The sequence below is a fragment of the Ailuropoda melanoleuca genome, chromosome 6 (genome assembly GCF_002007445.2).
Source record: "Ailuropoda melanoleuca isolate Jingjing chromosome 6, ASM200744v2, whole genome shotgun sequence".
NCBI classification, from domain to species: domain Eukaryota; kingdom Metazoa; phylum Chordata; class Mammalia; order Carnivora; family Ursidae; genus Ailuropoda; species Ailuropoda melanoleuca.
The window spans coordinates 18,085,914-18,108,041 of record NC_048223.1 but is presented as its reverse complement, the minus strand read 5'-3'; the positions used below and the strand labels follow the sequence as shown (position 1 = coordinate 18,108,041).

General features: G+C 36.8%; 1 protein-coding gene across 7 annotated transcripts in view; it reads left to right on the top strand.

Moving 5' to 3' along the window:
• The window catches only part of ANKRD28 (ankyrin repeat domain 28), a 197,202-nt gene that overhangs the window by 126,841 nt on the left and 48,233 nt on the right, over positions 1-22,128 (top strand). For 4 of the 7 annotated variants that reach the window (XM_034663656.1, XM_034663657.1, XM_034663658.1 and 1 more), the window contains 2 exons: positions 16,812-17,012; positions 18,345-18,432. In XM_034663656.1, the coding sequence (XP_034519547.1) occupies positions 16,812-17,012; positions 18,345-18,432 (289 nt within the window). Of the gene's footprint in view, positions 1-10,777; positions 10,849-16,811; positions 17,013-18,344; positions 18,433-22,128 lie in introns of all 7 variants that reach the window. The other 3 variants (XM_011219906.3, XM_034663654.1, XM_011219908.3) reach the window with 1 other exon arrangement.

Below are 22,128 nucleotides of genomic sequence, written 5' to 3'. Positions count from 1 at the left end.
TCTCTTTCTCTCTTTTTTTCTTTTCTTTTTTCTTTTTTTTCTTTTCTTTTCTTTTCTTTTCTTTTCTTTTCTTTTCTTTTCTTTTCTTTTCTTTTCTTTCTTTTCTTTCTTTTCTTTCTTCTCAGAGATAGAGACAGCCAGCGAGAGAGAGAGAACACAAGCAGGGGGAGTGGGAGAGGAAGAAGCAGACTCATAGCAGAGGAGCCTGATGCGGGGCTTGATCCCATAGTGCTGGGATCACACCCTGAGCCGAAGGCAGATGCTTAACGACTGAGCCACCCAGGCACCCCCATACACCTTTTTCAAATGGTATTTACTGCAGGGATGCAAGAATGGTTCAACATCTGCAAAGCAGTGAGATACACCAATTAACAAAATGAAGGATAAAAATTGTATGATCATCTCAGTAGATGCAGAAAAAAAGTTTGACAAAATACAACATCCATTCATGATAAAAACACTCAACAAAGTGCATATAGAGGGAACATACCTCAGTATAATAAAGCCATACATGACAAGCCCACAGCTATCTTCATACTCAGTGGTGAAGAGCTGAAAACTATTCCGCTAAAAACAGGAGCAAGATGTAGATACCATTCTCATCAGTTTTACTCAACTTAGCCCTGGAAGTCCCAGCCAGAGCAATTAGGCAAGAAAAAGAATTTAAAGGCAATCCAAATTGAAAAGAAGTGAAACTGTCTCTATTTGTAGATGACATAATGTTGTATATAGAAAACTGTAGACTTCACCAAAAAACTGTTAGAACTAATAAATGCAGTGAAGTTTTCAGGATACAGAATCGATATACATAAATGTGTTGAATTTTTTCTATACATTGATAATGCACTATCAGAAAGAGAAATTAAGAAAACAGTCCCATTTACAGTTGCATCAAAAAGAGTAAAATAGTGAGGAACAAATTTAGTTAAGCAGGTCAAAGATCTATACATTGAAAACTAACAAGACATAATTAAAGAAATTGAAGAATATAAAAGTAAATGGGAAGATATTCCATGCTTATGGATTGGAAGAATTAATGTTAAATGTACAGATTCAATTCAGTCCTTATTAGAATTCCAATGGCATTTTCACAGAAGTAGAAAAACCAGTGCTGAAATTTGTATGGAACCACAAAGACCCCAAATAGTCCAAGCAATCTTGAAAAAGAACCAGGCTAGAAACATCACATTTTCTGATTTCAAACTACATCATGAAGCTGTAGTAACCATACCAGCATGGCATTGGCATAAAGACAGACACATGTATCAATGGAACAAAGAGCCCAGAAATAAACATATGTATGTATGATAATTTCTGACAAAGCCAAAAATGTGCAATGGGTTAAGGACAATCTCTTCAATAATTGGTATAGGGAACACTGAACAGTCACATGAAAAAATGAAACTGGATCACTATCTTACACCATACACAAAAATCAACTCAGAATGGATTAAAGACTTGAATATAAGACCTGAAACCATGAAATTCCTAGAAGAAAACATAGGGGATAAGCTCCTTGATATCAGTCTTTACAGTAATTTTTTGCATTTGACACCAGAAGTAGAAATAATAAGCAGGACTACATTGAACTAAAAGGCTTGTTCAGTACAGCAAAGGAAACCAACAAAATGAAAAGGCAACCTACAGAATGGGAGAAAATATTTGCAAATCATATCTCTGATAAGGGGTTGATATCCAAAATATAGAAAATTCACACAAATCAATAACAAAACAATCTAATTAAAACTTGGACAAAGGAACTGAAGAGACATTTTTCCAAAGGAGGCATACATATAGCCAACAGGTGTATGAAGGTGCTCAGCATCACTATTCCTCAGGGAAATGGAAAGCAAAACCACACTGAGATACCACCTCACACTTGGTAAAATGTTTTTTATGAAAAATATAAGAGATAAAAAGTATTGGTGAGGATGTGAAGAAAAGAGAACCTTTGTGTACTGTTGGTAAGACTGTACTGTAAATTGGTATAGTGTCCATGGAAAAAGTACCTCAGAAAATTAGAAATGGGGGCACCTGAGTGGCTTAGTTGTTAAGCATCTGCCTTCGACTCGGGGCTTGATCCCAGGACCCTGGGATCATGCCCCGCATCAGGCTTTTCTGCTGGGAGCCTGCTTCTTCCTCTCCCACTCCCCCTGGCTTGAGTTCCCTCTCTCGCTGGCTGTCTCTCTCTCTCTCTCTCTCTCTCTCTGTCAAATAAATAAATAAAATCTTTAAAAAAAAAAAAAAGAAAAAGAAAATTAGAAATGGAAGTACCATGGGATCCAGCAGTTCAATTCTGAGTATGTATCCAAAGGAAAGGAAATCACTATCTCAAAGAGATACGTGCACTCCCATATTAGTGGTAGCATTATTCACAATAGCCAAGACATGGAAACAACCTAAGTGTCAATGAATGGATAAAGAAGTTATATGTATACACACACACAAATATTTAATGAGCATATCTGTGTATCAGACACTATTCTAGGTGCTGTGGGTAGAGCAATAAATAAAATAGATGGAAGTCCCAGCCTTCGTGGAGTTTATGTTTCGGTGGGGGAGATGTAACAAGTTAATATACATAGCTTGTCTTGTGGTGATAATTGCTATGGGAAGATTAAAAGAGTATATATTGGGTGGGGATCAGTTGCTGTTTTATATTAGATTATCAGGAAAGTGTTCGGTGATATCTGACATTTGAGCCGATAACTGAAGTATCTGAGGAAGCAAGCCTTACACACCAGACAGGTATTTGGAGGAAACTGAGAGATCCAAGAACACACACCGTAAGGTGGTAGCACATTTGGAGGCAAGTGAAAAGAACAGTAGGAAATGAAGTAGAGGAGGTGTCAAGGTTGCAGATCATTTGTGGCCTTGTAGGCTTTGGCAAAGCCTTGTTTTGACCCTTAAAATGACACGGAAAACCAGAGGGGAGTTTTGAGTGGAATGACATGGTTTGACTTGGGTTTTTAAAGATTCACTCTGGGTGTGGTTCAGATTCTTAGCTGTGTTTTAAATTGTGTTTATTCTGCTTTTTGTTATTTCTAGGCTTTTATCTGTAATTGTTTTATTTTCCTTTTTTTCTTTCCTGATCTCTGCCAGCTCTCAGCTCTTTGCATTGTCTTGCCTCTATCTTGGAACTCTTTAAGATCTCTCTTCAGCGCCTACTCTCTGAATTTGTGCGTAGAGAGTAGTACGCAAATTCATCCTCTCCTTTCCTGGGATAATTTCATTCAGATATACTTATTAAGTGTATTTTACTCAGTTTACTCTGCTCCCAGTATTTTCCTCTTGTGCTGGATCCTCACATATCTTTGAAGAATTTGCTTCTCTCCAGAACAGTTTTTTGCTAATGAATAGAGTAGGGAGGGGCAAAAAGTGAGCCATCAGTTAGGTTTGTCTGTTCCAGCAGTTCTCAAACTAAATGGTTTTTCTCTCAGTCTAGGAGAGTAGTTTCTTTTAGTTCTTGGTGTACTGTATGTAATTGGGGTCACTTGGCAGCTACTTAGATCACAGAGTCTTAGGTAATGATCTGCTGGTCTTTGGCCCTTTCCCTCCATCTTCAGCTGTGTCAAAAACAGTAGATTCCGGGGTGCCTGGGTGGCTCAGTTGTTAAACATCTGCCTTCGGCTCAGGGCGTGATCCCGGCTATGGGATCAAACCCCACATCAGGCTCCTCCGCTATAAGCCTGCTTCTTCCTCTCCCACTCCCCCTGCTTGTGTTCCCTCTCTCGCTGGCTGTCTCTATCTCTGTCGAATAAATAAATAAAATCTTTAAAAAAAAAAAAAAACAGTAGATTCCTGTTGGTTCTTCCTTTACCACTGTCCCACGTTGTTCTTCTGTATTATAAAGTTAGAGTTCTATGGTTTACTCACACAGCTCTAGATCATCTAAGAGATTGTTAGAAAGGGATTCTGGGACACAGCAGAGCAAAAGACATGCAAACAAACACACTGTTTTAGAGGACTCAGTAGCCTTCCCAGAATCTGAAGAAGTGTCACTTGATTGGGTATCCTTCCTCATTTTGGTATAAATTTCACTATATTTGGTAGAAATTTTCATAACTTGGTTTGCCGTTACTGCTGTTTTCTTGTTGTATTGAGGATAGTATTTCTTCACAATCTCTTTTATATTTTGGTGAGCTTTTTCTTTTTAAGAGTAAAACTACTCATTCCCTTTAACCTGCAGTCCAGAACTAAATTCATTGAAAATCATATGTTTATGCATGATGCAGCTCCAGGATTTTTGAGTGAGAGGTATCATTTGAGACATGTTATATCTAATCAAACAAGTGAATCCTTCCATAGAGTCTGTAGTAACACTGGAGTCTAATGTAATTAATTTCACATTATTATTGATTGGGGTAAAATAATGAAATTGTGAGTACTTACTGTATCTCAAATACTATGCTAAATTTACTTTTTTCACTCTTAACTCTCTGAAGGTATTATTATGGATAGGGGAACTGAAGAATTTAGAGATTGAATAACTGGCCAAAAGTTACTCTGCTGAAGTCTCTTTCTCCCCTCTACGCTCCCCTCCCCCCGTCTGTGTCTCCCCTAAGCAGAATTTGGGGAGCCAGTTACTTTTATTGAAGAACTTAGGTTTTAAGGACTGAATTTTCTGGCTACATAAGTATAGATACTTTTATGGGAGCTATTCATTTAATGTTTGTATTTAAAACCATAGATTTAGCAGTACCTCAGACTGTTTCCAGTATGTGGTTAAGTGGTTAAATGACTGTGTTGTGTAAGGCATTAGTCAAAAATTTATTTGATCAGTCTGTTATAGAAAATAGTAGCCCTTAATAAGGAAACATGAATGTTATGTATTAGGAATTAGACCTAAAGTATGTGACCCTTGAAAACTTAGAGTGCTGGTATATTAGTTTGCTACGACAGCCATAACAAAATACCACAAGGTGAGTGACTTAAACAACAAATTTATTTTTTTTTTACATTTCTAGAGGTTAGAAGTGTGAGATCAAGGTGTTGCAGCATTAACTCCTTCTGAGGGCCGTGAGGGAAGGATCTGTTGTTCTTGGCCTCTCTCCTTGGTTTGTAGATGACCAACTTCTTTTTATGTCTTTCATCTGTACTTGTCTGTGTCCACATTTCTTCTGCTTGTACGAATATCAGTCATATTGGATTAGGGCCCACCTTAATTACCTCATTTTAACTTAATTACCTCTGTAAAGACCCTATTTCCAAATAAGATCACCTTCTGAGGTGCTGAGGTTAGGACTGCAGCGTATGGATTTGGGAAGAGTGGTGGGGATGCAGTTCAACCCACAGTATCTGGTGTCCATAACACTATCTTAAATGATACAGTGCAGCATCTGTTCCCCCCACTGCATTGCAGGTAGAAAAGTAGAAATGTAGTTTTTGCTTATTCCACTCCCAACCTGAAAACAGAATCTGAAGCTTTTGTCATTACTCTTGGTAGGCAGCCAAAGGAAAGCATTATTGCCAGTTTGAGAAGAATAATGATAGTATTTAGCTCCTAGCCCAGCTCACTGGGCATGGACTGTCTCCTCTGAGGCTTAGGAGTAGAGAAGAGAACTATTCTTGGCAAGCAGAGGTTTTAGAAAGTTATTAGTGGGACTACTCATAATTATTATAAACACCTGTGGAAATAGAAATAACTTTAGTAGTATCTACTATCAAGTACTTAGCCTAGATCAGAGGTCAAAAGACATTTTATGCAAAGGGCGAGACAGACATCCGCAACTGCTTAATTCTACCTCTGTAATGTGAAAGCTGCATAGTTAACCCTTTCAGTGAATAGGTGTAACTGTATTGCACTAAAACTTTATTTACAAAATAGGTGGCTGGCAGTCTGTAAATTGTAATTGAAGACACCCTGGTATAGATTATAAAGATGCTACCTTATCTACTTACTATTAAGGTAGGGCAAGGTATTTAATAAGTATGAAATAATTTATTCTGGGTACCTATTTCAAAATAGGATAGAATGTTATAATAGGAAATGGATCATACAGATCACTTAGCACAGCCTTGTTTTACTGATAATTTAGTTTCAAAGCTCAAAGAATTGGCGAATCTTGTTGATTGATTAGATTAAGGAGAAAACATATGAGTTGAGACCTAGAGTTAAATGGGATGCTCCTGATTTGAGTTCCTGACTCGTGGAACCCATTTTGCAGAAACAGGAGCTCCCTGTGTTGTTTCAGCTTGGGCCTGTCCTCCCTCACCCTCTGCCCCCACTCCTCCATGTACACACACAAGGCATAGGAGGCAGAGGTTATGATTTACAACATGAAGGTCTAGGCTCTGGGGAACAGCCCCAGGTCACACAGCGTGCTGTTACAGAGCCATTATTAGATCATGGGTCCTGCTCCTGGGCTCCTTCCCCTAATGCCTGACTGTCTCCTCACAAGTCCAGACTTCTCTTCAGCTGCATTGTTGTCTAGAGCCCAGAATAGACTGATGTAAGTAAATCAGATTATTTATTTATTTATTTTAGAGCCAGAGAGAGTGTGCAGAGGGGAGAGAGAGCGTTTTTAGCAGACTCTGCACTGAGCATGGAGCTGGACCACGGGGCTTGATCTCACAACCCTGAGATCATTACCTGAACTGAAACCAAGAGTTGGGTGCTTAGCTGACTGTGCCACCTGGGTGCCCCCGATTTTTTATTTTTTTTAATTATTTTCTTGTTTATCTTCACATGAGCTAGACGTTGACCTAATTCTAGAAATCTAACCTTAATTTTTTTTCTTTCAAAAGCTGTCAGAGTACATGTTTTTATATGTATGAATTATTAAATGAAAAGATGGATGAGAGGAAGCTGGTTATCGGAATTTTTCTATATCATCTAATGGTGATATCAAATGGGTACAACCTGTTAGGTTACCCTATGGTTGGTTTTTGCTTGCTTTTTTCCTTTTTGCTTTTAACATTTCAGAAATCTAATCACATCTCTACTCTGGAAGATGAATCTAAATTTAGATATTTGATGTGGCATTTGTGCTGGCTGCTTATTTATCATCTTAAGGGAGAGCTCATGAATTTCCCTTTTACGTGGATTTGCGGGGGAGGGGAGACTAGTAAAGAAAGTATTTGATACACGATTGGGCATAACTATCTTGGATTTAATGAGATGTGCTCCTAGCACTTGAGAGGTTTTTTGGAAATGTTCATTTGCAGTAGTTACCAGTGATATCATCCTTAAATTGCTATCTTAATTGTCTTCAGTTTCTCAGCAGTGCTTCCTCTTACCTGAGGGTGTCCCAGCCACCTAACTTCAACAACTGGGATGGGACTGCTATTTTATATTTTCTTCATTTTTAATGACTAGGAAATAGTAAAGACGTTAATCTTTTCTTGGTGACTTAAAGTCATCCTTATAAACTACAAATATTATATTCTGCCATTACAGAGTATGTGATGTTTCCACCAGAGCTGTTACATTTGATTTTCTCTGTTCAAAGACTTTATGTTTTGATATGATTTTCCCCCCCTTTCTCCGTGTTCATTGTTAGCCTTTGTGTCTGGTTTTCAGCTCTTAGACTCATAAACTTTACTCTGGAAATCTTTTTCATTACTGGAATGACTTTGTAGCTTGTGTTTATGAATACACAGCTAATTTTGGAGCTGTCTGTGTAGAACAAAAGTCTGAAGGTTACCTTCGGAATTCACATGAGATGAGGTCTGGGAGTGTGGACATCTGAAGTGTTCTGCCATGTTTGTTACTCTTACTCCATTTTTCATTTTATAGACAGCTGCCACTCTTGTACATTGCTATGCCATATTTGTTTGTTAATATGTAAAGTGTATACTAATTAATGGATGTAGGCAAGGGAAATATTTGTTCTGTTGGTGTCCTTAGAAATAGTTCAGCCATTGCTTGTATACTTGATCTTTAATTTCCAAGGAATTAAAACATTTGATTAGTGCTGTTAAAAGAAACACATGATTTAACAAAATTTAAGATGAGTGCCTTCTGGAAAAGATTATGATCAGATGTCTAGAATCCTATGGTGCTGATCTTCCTGGGGATAAGTATCTTTAGAATCTAAAAAGGACAAGCCAAATTTTTTTTTTTAATCACATCTTTTGTGACATTGGTACCAACTAGTAGTATTTTGTATCCTCAGTAAACCATTAATGGATTCTTTGTTGTAGTCACTCATGCTTTTTGACAAATTAACTTTCAATTTGTTATTAAAATTTGTTATTAAAAGTGAAGAGGAAGAAAGACTGATTAATTAATTATCGTAACTTAAAATGGAAGAATGAAACCAGCAGGGTCTTTTACTTTAGGCTGCCAAATGGGCATCAAAATTAAATTTTCTTTCTTTAACTGTGTATCTGATAACCCGTGTTCAAAAGAAAGACAAAACTATCTTTACTCTCTACCTAGTTACTTTCCAATTTTTTTCTTTGCACTCGAAGTCAAATTCTTGGAATTTTTTATGGCCTCTCCTTTTATGCTTCCTGAAATACATTTCTTTCTTTTCTTTTCGTTCTTTCGTTCGTTCTTTCGTTCTTCTTTCGTTTTCTTTCTTTCTTTTTCTTTCTTTCTTTCTTTCTTCCTTTAATAAGTGGTATTTCAATTTTATTTTGAAAACTTAAAATATGTGTATTTAAACGTATGTGGTATATAGTGAAGTTGCCGTTCTACCCAAGTTCCGTCACCAGTTCTCATTGTACTCACCACCTACACAAATGCATAGGCAGCCATTTTTATTGTTTTAGTGTTCCTTCAGGGTTTCCTTATGCATATAAAGGAAATATGAATACAGGTATTTATACTTCCTCTCCCATTTTCTACATAAAATTAAAGAATATTACTTATCCAGTTCTCACTGCTTTTTTCACTTTTTATTTCTCAGATCTTTATGAACACATAGATTCTTCTCATTTTTTGTGACAGCCACATTCCATTTCCTTGTTAATTAACACCTGGAATCAGATTTAATGACCCTTCCCGTTTGCTTAAGACCCATTATCAGGCCTCATTCTTTTCCACCTTTGTCCAGAGTACCTATCTTTCCTCAGTAAGTCACTACCTTTCAGGCCTTAATGCCAGGATTTGCCCTTCTACTATGCACATAAACAGAAAATTGTAGAAAGGTACAAGGATTATGGAGAACCTTTAAAGTTCCAAGCAGATAAATGGGAGAATGAAAGAGCCAGAGCCTAGCTTCTATTTTGTCCCTTTATCATCTCTGAGGACTCCAATCTTCAACCTATACAAATGTTTGCAGTATCTACAGTTTACCTCTTACCAGAACAAATGCTGACTTTATTGTGGTCTTACAGTCTATGTTTTAACCATCTTGGTCTCCCAAGAGCCTAGCAGATAGTTGTTCATGTTTATTGCATAAATATACCACTCTCTCTAGCTCTTTCTTTATTCTCCTGAGTCCCTTTCTTTCTCCCAAAGCCTAATTGAGCAATCACAAAAGCTCTCATATTGGTTCTTAATACTTCCAGTGTCCTCATTGTGGCTGCTCAGGAGTTCATTTACTCTCAGAATTTCAGCTGTTACATTTGTGATAATTTTATACACCTGTATTTCATTTCATTTTTCTCTCATGTTCAGGACTTTTAAATCTACTTCTAACATTATCTGTGTTGTATGTTTATTATGTTAACCTTTGTAACAAAGCATTAGAAAATCTGCTCTATAGATGAAGAAACTTTTGTTTGTAGGGATCACACAGCTAGTTAGGAACCCATATCTAGTAGTTATTAGAGCCATGACTTAGAGTCACTGTACTTGATTATTCCCTGGAACCTCACACTCAAAATATGGAATGCAAACATTAGGACATCTGAATTCTAGCCTTGTTTCTACTATACTGGACTTTGATGTTAAGCTATTCTCTTTACCTATGTTTCGTCATCTAGAAATTGAGGAGTTTGGACTAGATATCTAAAGCCACTTCTCACTAGCTAGTTGTGTTTCTGGATATAAATCTAGGGTTGCTTATAGGGTAGGACCCATCACCAGTTTCTCTATACTTTTAAGAGCCAAGGCTGTTTCTCTCCACTTCGATATATACTGATCCTACAGTTTGGTTGCCGCTTCTGTTTGGGGTTTAGGTACCAAATCAGTGGATTTTATGTAGGCAATAGATTCCCCCCCCCCAAATTACATAATACACTTTTTTTGTCTTGCTAAATATATTTATATTCTATTAAGGATAATTTTTGTCCATTGGCTCAATGATTTTTAAATAACCATATGTAGTTGATTTTTTAAGAATTCTTTAAACCTTCAGGTATAACCCAGAAAGACACATGGGTTTGTTCGTTTCTTTCTTTCTCAGCCACTGTATTCATTTTACACAGTAACTTTATAGTACTAATGCAATTTTAATCTGCATTGGAGAAATATAATAATATTGCGTTATAACATGATACATTCATTAGTAAAGAAATGTAATAAAGACTTTGTAATGGTCTGCGTTTTACATAGGAATATTCTTATTCATTTAAGTGAGTTTTTAAAGACACATTCTAAAATGGGGTCTTATTTTTACTTTAATATGCTCTGTATAAAGGTGCTTTTCTAGCCTATATATAAAATAATGTTTCTCTTATTTTTAATAAAAAGAGCTAATACCTTATTGGATAGTTTTGTTTTGTAACTTAGTGGTAATTTATTAGCAGAAAGTATAAAAACCAAAGTACTACTTTTTCAATTGTTACTTATCCAATTTGGACTATATATAACTAATATTTCAGGAGATTTATTTAAAATATTTTATGCAAAATATTTCAATTTATTTTTTTCTTCTTGTTGCAGGAGCTAGAGTTAATGCCAAAGACAGCAAATGGTTGACACCTTTACACAGAGCAGTTGCATCTTGTAGTGAGGTATGAAATTTCTCTTAGTAAATATATTGTATATAAAAGCATTATGTAGGCTTGCCTATGAGCCCATATTCAAATTCTGTGTTTTCAAAAGAAGGAAAAAGCAACTGAAAATACCTAGATTGGTTGTTTTACTTTAGAATTTGTACAGACCAAGTTAACTGTTCCTATTTCTCTTTTGTGACTAAGTCCTCTTGGAGAGTCTGAAGTGCAGAGAATAGATGGAAAACCCTCCTTATATATGTCGTACAGGAGAGATTATTTTCTATCCCTATAAAGTCCTCCTCAGTCTTTTCTCTCCTGGATATGCTGCAAAGGTTCTGCTAACCATGATCAAGAAATAATCTCAGCAGTGTGTAACAGTTCATTGTAATATTGTTTAGTTACACACTGAAATTACCATTTCTAAATATACAACCTAAAAATGTTAGGTGTCTTATGGGGAGGAACAGTTTCTTCTTATTTATAACCCTGTGTATGATTTGTTCTTCAAGATAACTGACATTTTTGGAGAACATTCATTTTTATGTTTTTCATATCTTCCAGTCCTCATGACATCCTTGTAGGATGGATATATGAAGAAATTGTAGTTAATGATTTGCCAGAAACCACTCAACTTTTGAGTAGCAGAGATGGAATGACCCTCTTCTTATTCTTTCTAAAATGTATTAGGTGCATTTTAGAAAAGCATTGTGCCCAAAGTCTTGTCTCTTCATTCTTCGTTATATTCCTCATCATGAACTGTGTCTTGAACCCAGGACAAGTGAAGAGAAGTAGGGGCAGAGTGGTTGGGAAGGATTTCAAACCCTGCGATGTGACGGAGGCAGTGTTAGCTGTACCCTCCTAGTTAGAAGGAGGAGGGAGGAAACGGTGGGTGGTGTGCTGGAGCAGACATCTTACCTTGGATCTGGGTCTTTGGTGTGCTGTAGCTGTTGAAATGTGGAACTTGGATCTGGAGAAACTGGCTACTCTAGCTGTGTGATCTTAGGCAGGTCTGGGGATTATCTTGAAAACTAAGACATTAACCAAAATACTTTGAACTCTTAAATTCCATGGGAATGTTAATTAAGTTTGTGGTTAGCCCTCTTGTAAAGAGTTCCTGTAAACAAGGGCAGTTAAGGAAGATAAACATTACTGTCTTTGGAGCCTGTTAGTAAGTTAGACCTATCCATTTTTTAGTATGACTCTTAGGAATATGATTATTAAAATTGGTGTTTTGCCAAATTAAGTCATAAGGAGGAAGAGTTTGTATATTTAATAGAGACTGTGAAACAGACCAAAAATTCTTAAAGAAAATAATTAATGTTAGAGGAAGATGGCAGATTCTTCCCAAAGACTTGAGAGCTGATTTTTTAACACTGTGTACTTTGCCTGAACTTGAGGGCAAGCGGTAGGTTAGGAAGAAGTGATCTTAAGAAGTTTCTTAAGTCTGCTAAAAATTACTGGGCTGTGTAATATTACTCTTTTGCAGGAAACCTAGTCAAGATTATCAGTTTCACCCATGTTCTTTTAATTTTTTCTGTTGCATCCTGAGAGCAAAAGATAGTTGTACTTAATTTCATTTAATAAGAAAATATAGCTGCAGAGGGGTATGGAAAAGACAAAATTTTAGGCAGCTTTAGTTTATGTTTTTGAGATATCATGAGAGAAGTAAGCCCTACACAGGGTGATCAGAGTGACTGTTTTCTGAGTCCTCCGAGGCCTTTGGAGCTAACACCATTGTAGAGCATAATGGAGAAGTTAATCCATCACACAGATGATGCCTTAGAGCTAATTCCCTTACTGTTCCTAGGCTGAGAAAGGCTGCTTCTGGTTATATATCCTGAGCTCCTCCACTCTCCCTCAGTGACATGGCTTCTACACACCTTCTCATGTTGGCTGGCTGACTTGTTTCATCTCCACCAGTGATTTGTGACTTCCATTCTTCTAGTGGAGTGTACAGATCAGCTCTCTGTAAATGCAGAGTATTCTTCTGAATAAATTGATTTCTGAGTGTTAGAACTTTGTGTGTTTGTGTGTTTTGGTTTTCTTTGTTTTTTTAAGAAGCCACATTACACTGCTAGATCCTCTGGAAGATACACATTTACTTTTTTAACTTAACTCTAGGAATTACATTTTAGTTCTATCAGCACACTGAGTTTATATGATCACATGAGATATTAACAGTCCATCCAGCTATTGAAGTTTATTTGCAAATGTGTTAGCCCTTTTTCCGCTGCCTGACTTCAAATCAATGGTAAGAATTGCTAAAAAGGCAGAGCCACAGACAGCCAGAGCTCTGCAGACTCATGTAGATTGACCCTGAGCCATGAATAAACATTCTTTAGATAAAATTATCACCCCATATTTCATAATCCTATTAAAATCAGCGTCGTAGGATATTTTCTTAGCTGTTTTTCAAAGTCAAGGTACATGTGCGGTATTTCTTACACATGTATAGCGTCTAATGGAAAAATTGGGATTGAGGTTACTATGGTAATTATTTAGCATTAGTAAAACCATAGTGTACCCTTAATCCCTATATCATTTTCTGAATGCTTATAATGTGCTGATAATATGATCTAGAATTTTGTTAGGTTATGGCATCAGGCTCATTGATTTGTGATTTCCAGAAATTTGCCTGTTTAGGGGCACCTGTGTGGCTCAGCCTCTTAGGTATCTGACCCTTGATTTCAGCTCAGGTCATGATCTCAGGGTTGTGAGATTGAGCCCTGGGTCGGGCTCCACATTGGGTGTGGAGCATGCTTAAGATTCTCTCCTTCCCTCTCTGTCTCCCCCCCACATACACGCAACTCTTGCGTGCTCTCTCTAAAAAGAGAGAGAGAGAAATTCGTCTCTTTGATTTCATTTAATGACTCCTGTCTGTAGATTTGTTTTTTTTCTGAATTTTCAAAGATCACTGCTGTTGTGATCTGACATACTGTTCTGAGTGATAAATGGTGGATATATTAGTCAGTTTGGGTTGCCATAACAAAATATTATAGACTGGCTGGCTTAAACAACAGAAATTTATTTTCTCATAGTCTGGAGGCTAGAAGTCCTGAATCAAGATCTAGCAGAGTCCCTTTCTGTTGAGGGCTCTCTTCTGGGCTTGCAAACTGCTACTTCTCACTGTGTCTTCACATGGTAAAGAGAAAGAGGGTATCTTTCTCTTCCTCTTCTTATCAGATTAGGTTGCCTCTGCCTCCCTTCCATCTCTGTTAACTTTACCTCCTAACGACACTATCTCCAAATACGGTTACACTGGGAGGTTAGGGCTTCAACATATGAATGGCAGGAGAACACAATTGGTCCATAGCAGTGAACCCATGGTTCCAAACTTTGTTCTCTCTTGATTCTAGGATCTTAGTAACTGTGTTGATAGCCTTTCTTAGGACCATCTTACCTTCCCTTACCTACCATTAACTGGATTTATTTTTGCTTTTCAGTGAAGCAAAAGAATAGTTTTGATTTTTCTACTTCTTGCTAATGGAACATAGTATTCTCCAGACTTTACAGATTTAATGTATGCACTGTGAATTCCAGAGTGGGAATGAATAAGGCAAGCCTGGCATCTATAGTATGCTGTTCCTAATTTATCCAATTATAAATTATTCATTTTGTTTTTAATTTTTTTCTAGTATATTCATCAACACACCAACTAACATTTCCGAGTATAGTGTTAGTTTTATCCCCCAAGTCACAATATGCCCTTCTTGAGATGGAGAATCCTGATGCTGTGTTGTACCACTTCCTCTCTGCATCCTTTTTTCCATACTCCTTTTTTTAATTGAAGTATAATTTACAGAAAATGCAAAAATATTGTGTGTAGTCTTGAGTTTTGACACATGTATCCACCCATGTAAACTTTTTCCCATTCAAGATATGGAAGATTTCTATCACTCCAACAAGTTACCTCATGTCCCTTTCCAGGCAGTCTTCTTGTCCCCAGAGGCAGCCACCATTCTGATTTCTTCCACCATGGAATAATTTTCCTTATTCCAGAACTTTATAAAAATGAAATCATACACTATGTACTCTTGTGTCTTGAATTTTTTGTTCAACTTAATATTTTTGAGAATCCTCCATATTGTGTACATTAATTGTTTCTTCTTTTTAGTGATGAGTATTTCATTGTATGATGTACAGCGGTTTGCATTTCTGCATTTTGGCTGTTATGAATAAAGCTACATGGACATTCTTGGGTGGGTGGGTCTTTTTAAATTTCTCCTGGGGATAACTAGAGAGAATTGTGGGATCTAGAGTAGATCTCCATATATATATATTTTTCTTTGCTGGCTGACTTCCAGATTACTGGGCATCTCTCTAGTCTTTTGTCAGTCTTGTTAAATACTTATGCTGTTTTCCATATTTCAAACAGTTCTGATTACTTTTTATTTGAAAGGGTTAAAAAACTATGTGTGAATCACAGATAATAGTATTTTGTTTAGTCTTCCTTGCTACTTTACATATTGATAGTTGCTTGGTGCTTTTGAACACTTTTCATATTTGTTTGTTTGCTTGTTTGTTTTTAAGAAAACCAAGGGTCACTGGGGTTTCTGGGTGGCTCAGTTGGTTAAGAGTCCATCGCTTGTTTCGGCTCAGGTCATGATCTCAGGGTCCTGGGATGTAGCCACCTGGTCTCCATGCTCAGCAGGGAGTCTCCTTGAGGATTCTCTGCCCCTCTTCCCTTTACCCCTCCTCCTGCTAGCTTGCACATGCTCTGTGTGTGTGTCTCTCTCAAATAAATAAAAATCTTAAGGAAGGAAGGAAGGAAGGAAGGAAAAAGAAGGAAAGAAAAGAAAGAAAGAAAGAAAACTAAGGGTCCATATTACTAGGCTTAGTCTTTGATTCTGGTGCTTTTCATTTCACGTGTAGTTCGTCATTCATCTGCCAAAGATAGGATTATCACTGCAAGGAGAAATTTTTGCTAGGTTTAGTTCTGACTGTATTGCTTAGTGTAAATAGCATACTGGATTCCTTAGTATCTAGCCATGAGTCCAATTTATAGATGTGTTGTGAAATTTTCCTCATGCTCTGGGAAACAAATCCCTTTGGAAACTAAGCTTTTAAATTGCCTTGTTAACATCAGCTTTCTCACCAGTTAGCATCACAGCATCTATTTCTCTGTCTGTCTTTCTCTCTTTCTCTCTGTCTCTAATAAACTAGATAGTAGTGATTTTTCCACTTGTAGAATATAATGTATACTAATTTGGGAGATTGTATGCTTTAAATTTTTATATATTTAATTGCAAAGCAATCTATTCCTTAAAACTATTGAAAGTTTAATCGTATCTTGTTATCTAGAAGAACAAGAGAAGTAATGAATGTTTTTTGTTTCTTATTTTATGTTATTTTTTTTTAGAGAGAGTATGGGCAGGTGGAGGGGCACAGGGAAAGAGAGAGAGAGAGAATCCTTAAGCTGACTCCCTGCTGAGTGCAGAGCCTGACACAGGGCTCCATCTCCCAACCCCGAGATCATGACCTGAGCCAAAATCAAGACTGACCCACATTTGTCAGTATTTGTTCTTGCACATTTTGATCTTGTTATGCCTTTAATAGTACAGAAAAGGGAGTGTTTTATTTTGGTGCGTCTTGTAATGGGTCTGAGTAGTACTGCCTTTAGTTTAAAATATTTTGTTTTCTTGGGGAAATTCCTACCTATTTATAGCAGGTTCTACCAGACTTTTTATTTCCTCAGGAAATATTAATTCCTAAATATATATACAGTTTCTAAAACTGTTAACTCGGGGTGCTTGGGTGGCTCAGTCTGTTAAGCATCTGCCTTTCAGGTCATGATCCCAGGGTCCTGGGATCAATTCCCACATTAGGCTCTTTGCTCAGCAGGTAGCCTGCTTCTCCCTCTGCTTGCCACTCGCCTTGCTTGTGTTCTTTCTCTCTCTCTCTGACAAACAAATCTTTTAAAAAGTAAAAATAAAACTGTTAACTCCTTTGTCTTTTGTAACTTTTATCTTCATGTGTTTCAGGAAGCAGTGCAGGTACTTTTGAAGCATTCTGCAGATGTTAATGCTCGAGACAAAAATTGGCAAACCCCTTTACACATAGCTGCTGCTAATAAAGCTGTAAAGTGCGCTGAAGCTTTGGTACCTCTTCTGAGTAATGTAAACGTGTCTGATAGAGCGGGGAGGACTGCATTACATCATGCAGCTTTTAGTGGACATGGTGAGGTAGGTGTTCAATTAGACAGTGATTCTCTCTCCCTACATCCTGTCACTCCCCACCCTGATTATTAATGAACTTACCCTTTTTAGCCATTCAGTTCATGGTAATAACAACAACAACAACAAAAATCTTTCTTGTTGGTTTTTATCTAATTTTGCCTTTAGCGAATCCTCAGACTTCTTTTCATGATAAAATTCATGATGTAAATTTCTCAGATTTAGAAGTTTACTTATCAGATATAGCCCATGCACTTGAATTTCATGGTCAACCTGGGGAGACAAAGGAGAACACTGCCAACTGTATACACAAGGTGAAAAGTTATGTTCTGTTGTTGTGGAAAAAATAATCCAGAAAGAGCAGTTTCATAGTGCTCCAGAAAGATAGTAACAAAGGAAGGCAGAGTTTGGAAAAGATTTTCTTATAGTTTATTATCAACATTTAGTAAAAAATTCTTTGGTTAACAGACCATCAAAAAAATTTAAGAAAATTAATATTTAGTTACCTTATACAGTAAGCATTGCCTAATGTTAGATGTTGTCATGGCAAAGAGTGGGGTTTATGTGTACATAGAAGGCTTAGGAAAGAAGGATACAGAGTCACAAGAACCTTCGAGGACAACTTGTCCAGTCCTTCATTTTTGTTGCAGGCACAGAAACTCAAAGAGGTAAGGTGACATTCCCAAGATTCCATGGCTTAGAACTAGTGGCTACAGTGTTGTTTTCGCTATTCCTCTGTTTTTTGCAACATAAAGAATCCTTGCCTTCATTGCAGTTAAGGTCACAGATGTGTCCCTCTTTTGAAACATGGAGGGCCCTTTCCCATGGGGAAACTATTGTAACTATGGTTAGATGGAATAGAAATACTGTTCTTGGTACATTATGATGTAAGCAGACTGTGCAGTGACCTTCAGATCTAATCATATTATAGATAGCACATTTGTGTTTGAATTAATTTAAGACATTTCTGGGATAAGAATGCACTTTACATTTTAAAAACACCTTGGGCTATTAAAAGAAAGAAACCTGTTGTTAAATATTCCTCCTTTAGACCTTCCAGATTTGTACCTCATTGTTCATAAAGTCTCAGGACACAAAGTAGCATCTTTAAAAGATGCTGATACCCGACTTCAGTAACACCCATTGTGAATCCTTTTTTCATATTTTGTTCTATTATTTATTAAATTATGTTGAAGGGTCTTCAGGGTTTAGTCTAGCTCCTTCCTTTCTACAGTTGTAGAAATTCAGTGCCAGAGAGATTGAGATGAGTAGTCATCATAAGTGATATTCATAAATAGTTCTACTTCTAAATTTTGATGAAACTGTTTATTTTTATTACAGATGGTCAAACTGCTCTTGTCTAGAGGTGCCAATATTAATGCTTTCGACAAGAAAGATAGACGGGCTATTCATTGGGCAGCATATATGGGTATGTACATTTTAAATTTCATTTTCTGACATTACATATTCAGGAAGATTTGTATGTTTTAGTTCTTGCTTTTGGTATAACATCTGTTTTTTTAGGATAGTGGGAAGTTACACCATATCTAAATTTGCTGCCCAAGTGGAACCAGCCTGGTAGTGGGAGAGGTTTGCCAGAATAGGAGTGTGTTGGATCCTCTTCTCCTAAAAGCTGATTGAAAATAATTGTGTTTACCTTTAAAGGGAGAGACACCCTAGACACAAGTCTGGGAAGCATAATTTAAGTTGGTGTTTACTAAAAGCCCATTCTTATATCCATCCTTGTTTTTATGGGAATATTAAGGTAGAACTTTTGAAGATGCTTTAGGAATCCTATTATTTTGGGCCACCACTGGGTTGTATAGGCATCATCGTGTTTGATTTCTACAACAGTAATTTCACAGAAAGAAACTAAGGCTTAGAGTATAGGTTTTTCTGCTGTAACATGATATAGATGTTCTTGAAAAATCTTAGGATTTGCAAAATTGCACTCTAAAACTAACAGAGCTCATGGGAAAACAGTCTTGGGGTAGATCACCCAAAACCATGTGACTTTGTGACCAGAGCACTAACAAAAACATTAATTGGTTCTTGAGGTGACTTGGACAGCCAGAGAGCAGGCAGATCTTGAGCTTACCTCAGGATATTTTTAAGTGCACAAAAAGAGCAGAGTAGAAATACTGGCTTGTGGGTGTTCAGACCATGCGTGTAGAAGTGTATCTCTAAGCATACGGAGAAAGTACAACCTGCCATGAACCTTGCAGGTCTTACGAGGCCAGGGTTGTACCTCTGGGAGACGTGTGTATAGACCTTCATTTTTCAGGTTTTTCAAAATAAAACTGAAAGAACAATTCCTCCCTTTGCAGCCATGGAGCCTCAGAGTTTTTTTTTCTTCCCTGCTTCTGCTATTCCGGCTCCTCTGGCTTGAGAAAAATCGCATATGGTCTGACCTCTCCTGTGTAATACTGGAACCGTTCCCTGATATACCACTCGTACTACATGATTACAAAGACATCTAACTAGCCACCCTTATAGGCATAACTTATCCTCAGTACTCCCTGCTCTTGGTTTTGTTTTTTCTTGTCTCTCACATGAAAATAAAAGATTAAAGGAAAATTCGATGGAAGATTATTAATTTTTAAAACTATATAAAATTGTAAAATATGCTAGTGGGAGAAAATAAATGCACTCAAACCAGTTATGTAGATAATCCAAGGTCCAGGAAAATTTTTTGCCTGTAGTAGAAAAAAACAAAAGCAGAATCCATATTGAATTGCAAGTCTGACCTTTGGCATGAGTGTAAAGGATTATAAAAAACAAAGGTTCCTTAAAGTTAATATCCTTGTCAAATGTCCCTGCTTTGAAAGCCAAAAGCTGAACATTTTAGGCTTTTGATGTTTCTCTCACACCAAAGTATTTTGCCTCTAATTATATCTTGGGCAATTTTCTTCTGTTACTTGGAGGTAAACATCCAGAAGCAAGTCTCCTGTAGCATCCTAAAGTCCCCTCCTCAGAGCCAGTACATTTTTCATATTTTAAGTCTTGGGGACTTTTCGGAATATTGTAGTGTACCTTATCCTTCCAGACAGTTCAGGAGCAGCTGATTTGCATGATTTAAAACTGTACACCTTATATTAAAGGGTTTAAACTCAAAACATAATGCATTAGGCCTTTTACCTCCAAAGAATTAAGACTTAACTAAGCAGCTGTTTTCATGAAATTGAAGGCCAGAGGATTTTGTGGGTTGCTTCTAATTGAGCTTCTGGAAGAGCTAGGTGTGTATTTATCAGAAGCCCCCCTCAGATGGCTTTGTTTTTCGTGATGCACTAAGTGTCGCTTTTTCAGGACAGTTGTGGATTAAAAAAGATATTCTGTGTTTCTTGGACCTTATTTAATTTTTGAGTATAAACATTGAGGGATTTATAATTCTTATCTCTTTCAGCATGGAAAAAGAGCAGTATTGACACATTGCTTCTAAAACTGTTCCACTGTTCTAAGCATTCAGGATTAAAGATAGCTAAACATGTAAAAGTAGGGAGCAGTTGACGGATCAGTAGACAAGCCAGAAGTCCAGGTCATTGTCCCCTCTAGATTATATTCGGAGAATCTGTCAGTATTAATGCAAGAGACATTAAAATTACATGTAGTCTTATACTTCATTTCTCACAAACTTCCTTATTTGCCCTGGCCTTCTGTCCCCTGATTGAAGCTCCCCTTACTTTTCTGATAGGCTGTACCATTTGTCCTTATGCTGTTACTGAATTATCTGTCAGTGGTTCACAGCGACACCTCTGTCCCCGAAGAGTTGATCATTTCCTCCTCCCTACCCCATGTTTACTCTGACCATGAACCTCTGTTAAGATCGCTTTTACACACTCATCTTTTCTGTCGCTTTCAGTACTTTTGGCAATATTCAGCCAAGTTTTACCTCCAGTCACCTTACCATGATGACTTTGACATAGAAGGTGCTGAATAAATATTAATTATCTTGATTAGCAACTCATGTTATTTCTTCTTAAAGCAGTGCCTAATTTGAATAAATGTGAAATGGTATTTTTTTTCTCCTTTCCTTTTTGTAAAAGCTTAAAAAAAAAAATTCTGAACACAGCTCATTTTACTTTTTTTTTTTTTTTTACATGTTCGTGAAGAAAAAAAAAAAAGGTAGGGAATTTTCCAAGTAAAATTATGTATACTGTGCATGCCTAATGGATGTCATTTTCTAAAACTACACCTAGATGAATTAAATGAAACCTAGCCCTCTTGGTAGCGTCAGTCTATAAATTAACAAGGAAGACACATACTTGTTCTGGCCAGGGTCTACCTGGGTAGAACATTATCATTTATTTCATTCTAGAGCTTTCTTCCCTTTTTTCTTTTAAATAAGTCACCCCCAAACTGGTTGTGTAGAAGCCTCCTTTTTCATTTTCATTGGGCCAATAAAAGGAATTAATCCATATTTCTGAAATGTGCTTAAATAAATATTTGTCAATTTTAAGATTGTAAATTTGCCTATGCATAGCCCCTTTCTAAATAAAGTTTTATTGGTATTAGGAAAAATTCATACTTCATGGAATCTACTAGTTTATACGCACAATTAATGTGATCTGTGTCATTTACTTAGAATGATGTATTGGTTTTGAACTGTTTTTCCAGTAAGTTTGTATTATGAGTCTTCTAGTCTTAAGCATCAAGAGAACTTTGTTTCTTTTTGACATATTAGTGAATAATATGCGTTGCCCAGTTGAAAAGCTATATTTATGTGTGAGCCCCCTGGGTACTGATTTTCACTGCATTACAATAAATGCAAGTAGCTATCTTTCTAGAGCCATAGATCAGAGAGTAATGTGTAGTGAGTGATCTTTTGTATCAGTTAATACTCTTACATGGTAATTATGTGTGATTTGGCACCTAATGATTTGATAGATATTCCTTTGGTTTGTTCTAAAGATATAATAGATATTTCTTAATGAGATGGGGAAAAAATAGCTGAAAGTATCCACTTTAATTGGTAATTTACATATAAACAAAATCTACTTGATTCTTTGTGTATCTTGTATCCTGGCTTAATTTTGTCAAGGGAGAGGGGCCTGTTTTGAGAGCCTCATTTTTATAGTTATTAACTTTATATACTCATTCCTTATGAAGGGATATTAAAAAATGATGT